The sequence below is a fragment of the Vicia villosa genome, unplaced genomic scaffold (assembly GCF_029867415.1).
Source record: "Vicia villosa cultivar HV-30 ecotype Madison, WI unplaced genomic scaffold, Vvil1.0 ctg.000966F_1_1, whole genome shotgun sequence".
NCBI classification, from domain to species: Eukaryota; Viridiplantae; Streptophyta; class Magnoliopsida; order Fabales; family Fabaceae; genus Vicia; species Vicia villosa.
In genome coordinates, this window is record NW_026705434.1 from 119130 (window position 1) to 124401 (window position 5272).

At 34.5% G+C, this 5272-nt stretch overlaps 1 protein-coding gene across 1 annotated transcript; it reads right to left on the minus strand.

Moving 5' to 3' along the window:
• Positions 1-583: 583 nt before the first annotated feature.
• LOC131632563 (small ribosomal subunit protein uS19x-like) lies at positions 584-3643 on the minus strand (the record flags this gene model as incomplete). Its single annotated transcript, XM_058903302.1, has 8 exons — positions 584-782; positions 964-1039; positions 1209-1334; positions 1539-1586; positions 1699-1764; positions 1845-2314; positions 3116-3285; positions 3456-3643. Coding segments are annotated over 2 exons (339 nt in total), but the record flags the coding sequence as incomplete, so codon positions are not given.
• Between the last annotated feature and the right edge of the window lie 1629 nt (positions 3644-5272).

Here is a 5272-nt window from a genome sequence, read left to right on the forward strand (position 1 = left end):
AATTGTATTTTTCATAAAATAAGGAAAAGAGGAAAATTTGGAATGAGAAGCAAAAGAGAAAAGAAGAGAAGAAGAGAAGAACGTGAAAGAGCTGAAGACACTACAAAAAAAAAGGTCTCCTGCCACGCCCAGGAAACCGAGGCTATATGCAAAATAACCGTGGCGTAACGCTGAGGCCACGGTTTGGCCACGAAAATCCAACTGTGGAGTATGCGGCCGTGGCCTAAAGTAAAGTCCACGGTTTTTTTGGTATAGACCACGCCTTTTTGACAACCGTGGCTTTTTTAGGCCACGGTTTCGATAGCTTGATTAAGGCCACGGTTTGTATTTGCCATGAACCCTAAACCGTGGCAATATGGTAAAGCCACGGTTTCAATTTAACGTTTACGACACAGTATTGATTCAAGATATAGCCACAGTTTGGTTATGATCACAGATTTAAAACCGTGGTTATATTTTATGCATTCTAAACCATTAATCTTGCCACAGTTTATTTCTGTAACATTATATAAATATTTTATTAATTATACTTGTGGTGGCTATCAATAAAACATTATTTTCAAATTTTTGAAAATCAAACAACAATTATTTATTCATAATTAAAGTTTAAAATGTTACAAACTTGCATCACAATCTTACAGAAATGATTAATTAAGCAAAGAAATAAAAGATACAGCTTCAGCAATGGATTGACATATTCAATCTAGTGATCATCCATTCACTTGCCATTTTGATGCTTAGACTTTTTCGCTTTTCTTATCTCCGACAGTAAACTAGCAAACCTGCAAACATATAAATATAAATATTTTTAATTTTTTTCCACTGATAGAAAATAAATAAGTTACTATAAAATCAATTTTTACCTATTGAGTTCTTCCTGAATGGTGCCTTTATCAAGAACTGTTTCATATACGCCTGAATCTAGATTCACTCTGGTAAATTTTTTCTTCAATAAATTCTCACCAGCTTTCACCAGATTATTCAGATTATCTTTAGTAGATATATCCACAGATGCTACCTCTCCCTCTAATGTGTCATCCTGTTTCATGCAACCATGTTAAGTTTCTAACAATTTAACTATATATATACTCATGAGAAGAAAATAAACAATCATAAACAATTTAACTATATATATACTCATAAGTTTCAAACAAAATAAACAATCATTTACCAAACTATAGTATTATAATCTAAACTGCCAAACATACCAAAATCCAATTTATGTTTTCAGAATCTCTTTGTGCTCTTTCAAAAGTAATGTATTATTTGCCATGGCAACAGCTTGTATTGGACTCAGGGCAGACTTAATGTTGCTATCACCACCTAAACCAGAACTGAAACATACACATACACACTGCTATTACCACCTAAACCATATGCCAATAGCCGCAAAAACCAGAACTGAAACATACACATACACACTGCTATAACATAACTCAGTCCCATATCTACATAGTATAAAAATAAAGCAAGAAAGGTCAGAAAAATTTATATAACAATTTAAAAAATATCATATAATGGTGAAAGCATTGCACTACCTTCTGAGTATCTTCTCGCAAAACTGGTTCTAAATTTTCAAGTGGCGTCTATAAAAGAAGAAGGTTAATTGTATCAACACAGATTAAACTGTATAGAATTACCAAGTACAACCTTAAAATTGTTAGAAAAAAATAATATGAAAACTTTTTGCTTACATACCCTTGTTTAATCACGTATGACAAACACCATTGTTGTTTTGCTCGGACTTAGCAATCTCATCATAACCTGATAGTATATAATCAATAAATGACAAGTTTTGATTCAAGATAACTGCTTCCACCTAATAGGTTGCTGACAAAAGATACCTGAAAGACGGTTTTCAAAAGAGGCTTATTTGCAGCTTGCTCACGGCCAATGTCATGGAACCACCTTTACAAGCATTGCAGAAAGAGAAAATTAGTTGCAGAAAAAAAAAATCAACTGCAAAAACATCTAAAAAAAAAGTACAAGCTACTAAACAAAATTCAACGTTTTGAAATTAGTTGGTACAAAAGATATCTCAATGAAGAAGAGGGGAGAAACTCACATGTTTATTAACACAATATCTGAGACACCGAGAGCAAACAGAGCACTTTGCTTTCAAAGTTGCCGGAGGAGGATTGTGATCAAGTTTGAAAGGTAAAATGACTTACTTTGTAAAATGACTTTCCAAGTTAGAAGGAATGATGAGTCGATGGGCTGCTAATAATCTGATGTATGTTCCCTATCATGGGCAGTCTCCATGGTCCAGGTGGTAATTTGGCGATAGAATTTTTAGAAGTACGCCATCTCATACCTATTTTGAATAGTACCAAGAGGAAGAGAAAGGATACCATTAAGGTAAAGTTCAAAAAATTATTGTGAAGCTCCATGATTGTAGAGCAAGAGAAGAAGAACGCTTGGATGAAGGAATCTAAACAAAAGGGTCACATTAAATAGTCGTTGCATTTTCGAGACAATGCAGGCCTGTAAAGTTGTACAATAATACAAAAAAAACATAGAATAAACACAATATTAACATATAAAGATTCTCATTTGTCTCTTGCACTAACCATGAGAATACTATATTCTTTTCATTGCCACGTTCAATTGGCCATGTGCCTTGTTTATTTTTTATGAATATAAGGAGATTTCATGAAGATATACATGACACATAAATTAATCTCTATCGATAACAACATAAACTTATCTATTCCTTCTGCAGAGTCACATTAAGTTTGGGACTTGGTAGTGATTGGCCGCAAGTTTACGTTTCAACAAGATTACTCAACAAGTTTAGTTTCGCTGAGAATGGTTTGGATTACCGAACCCGCATTAAGTTAAAGCGAAGCTACTTTTTAACCGTCTTGTTTTTTATTTCTCAGATATCAATTTAGCATCATCCACTAAACCAAAACAGACCAATTAGTTGACATCCAAAAATAGAAAACCAACCAAATACTACAAAATTAACAAAAACTAACATAAATTTTCACCTTCAAAGAACCAAAAATCAACAAACAACATAACCTGTTATTAGGAAAGAAAAAAAAGTACAAACACACACTAACTACATTAATAATATTTTACCTTTAAAAAAACAAAACAGAACACAAACCTGATCATCAGAGTGGCAGCTACAGGGTAGTGTTTGCTTTGGGTGTGAGAACCCTCATGGCAGTGTAAACTATGTTCACCCTGACAGCCAATGTTCGGGTCAAACTCAAACCCGCCTTGCGGAGCTTCTTGATGAGTGTCATAGGCTTGCGGGTCAAACCACGTTGAAACCTAAAATTAAAATGCAGAGATTGTTAATGGTAATGAATCAAATTGAGACGTGGATTACAATTATAAAATACATAAAAAAAATCTTCAAACTAATTTTCTTCACATTTTTTCAAACAATTAGATAGATCTGATCCTAAAATAAAATGATTGAAAAACAAATATATATACACCTTCTGCGAGCACGGGCAGAGAAGAGCTTGACGAGTTCATCAGTGGACATATCCAAGAAAGCGTCGAGATCGACACCTCTGAAACTGAACCTCTTGAATGTTCTCTTCTTTGGCACTCCTTGTGCGGCGACCTCGGGTTCAACATCTCCCTGCAGAAGAACAGATTCAAGTAATGCAATCCATTCACAATGTTAAACCAATATATACCTACATAAAACACTTTCCATACAAAAATACATTCCTTGGCAGCCCTGTATTTTAAGTTTCAACAGTTTGTGTAACAGTTTTAACTCCTAACATTCATAACAGAAAAAAGGCAACCATTCCTACAAACTCTAACCAATTTCTAACAGATTTGTAACAACCTCCTAATAAGCTAATGATCAACCTCTAACTTCCTAACCAATCTGTAACAGAAAGCCAGAGAAATAACTAACTTGAGGAACTTGTATATAACAGCATCTTCATCATTGATCTTTTTTTTTGGATCTTCACTCTCCAGGATTCTTCAATATCATTCATCTGTTCTTTAATACTTCAATTTCACCATCTTCTTCAACCTCTGCGGTCTTCAATCTTTCACAAAAATCTTCTTCAGCTTTCGGTAGAAGAATTAAGAGGCCACGAACTTCAAATCGACAACTTCATTAATCATCACCTTCAATGAAACAATCACCAATGCAGAAAGTCAAGATAACATAGAAGGAGAAGAAGAAGTATTGAATATAGAAATCAAAGAAGAAGCAAGAAGAAGCTGAAAAATATGGACGCTTAATATTACCTCATCTTCGGCCTTCTCAATCTGCAATCTCGTGCGTCGCTCCAGGTAAACCCTTGAACTCTTTGACTATTCATCTTCTCTGTGTTTGTGTTACCACCATGAAGATCGAGATCTCCTATTTCCTTCCCCCATGGCCTCGTTCTCTATGTCATCACCGTCTGTGTTTAATTGGATTTTTGGTTAGATCTAGGGTTTCCTTGTTGGCCCGATTATAAGAATATGAGAGAGAATCAAAGGAAACTGAGGAGATTTTTGTAGTCAGGGGAACGTAACAATTGGGTTAGAGGTTTCAATCAGAGGTTTTGACCTCCGACCGTCGCAGTCGCCACCATAGGGCGATTTCCGGCAACCGTGTGTTGCATGAAAATCATTTTGAATTTTCTTTTGGTCGTGAACAAAATGAAGAGAGAAAGTCAGAATGAGAGGGGGAGAGGGAAAATTAGGTTAAAATGACAACTTGTATTTATATTTTTAATGTTTTTTTAATTAAAAAATATTATAAAAGAAAGGGAAAAAAGGAAATGCACTGGCAGTGTAAAGTATTTTTACATGGTCAACCAATGAGAGACATGCATCAGAATAATTCCCATTTTTAATTTTAAAAAACTAAAATTACATGACAAATTAAAGCATTTTGATTGGTTGTATGTGTAAATTGTTTTACAATGACAGTGCACTATCTTTAAACTCTAAAAGAAATTAATTAAAAAGAGGGAAACGAAAATAAAAGAGGGAAAAAATGGGCGGGACTAATTTTTTGGATTTGGGTCATAGTTTTTAGTCAAAATTATAAGGCCGCAGTTGTATAACCGTGACAATTAAAGTAAAGGCCACAATTTCATATTCCGGATCCAATATTTTATAACATAATTCTACGTTTTTAAAACCATGGCCAAATCATATATGTGGCCGCAGTTTCTGAGCTGTGGAAGAATTTAGCGTGGCCGTAGGCCATATTTCTTGTAGTGAGAGCATAGGAAGGGGAAGAACCAAACCAAACTCTAAGGTAAGGGGGGACTCTTCCGATTAATCTCTT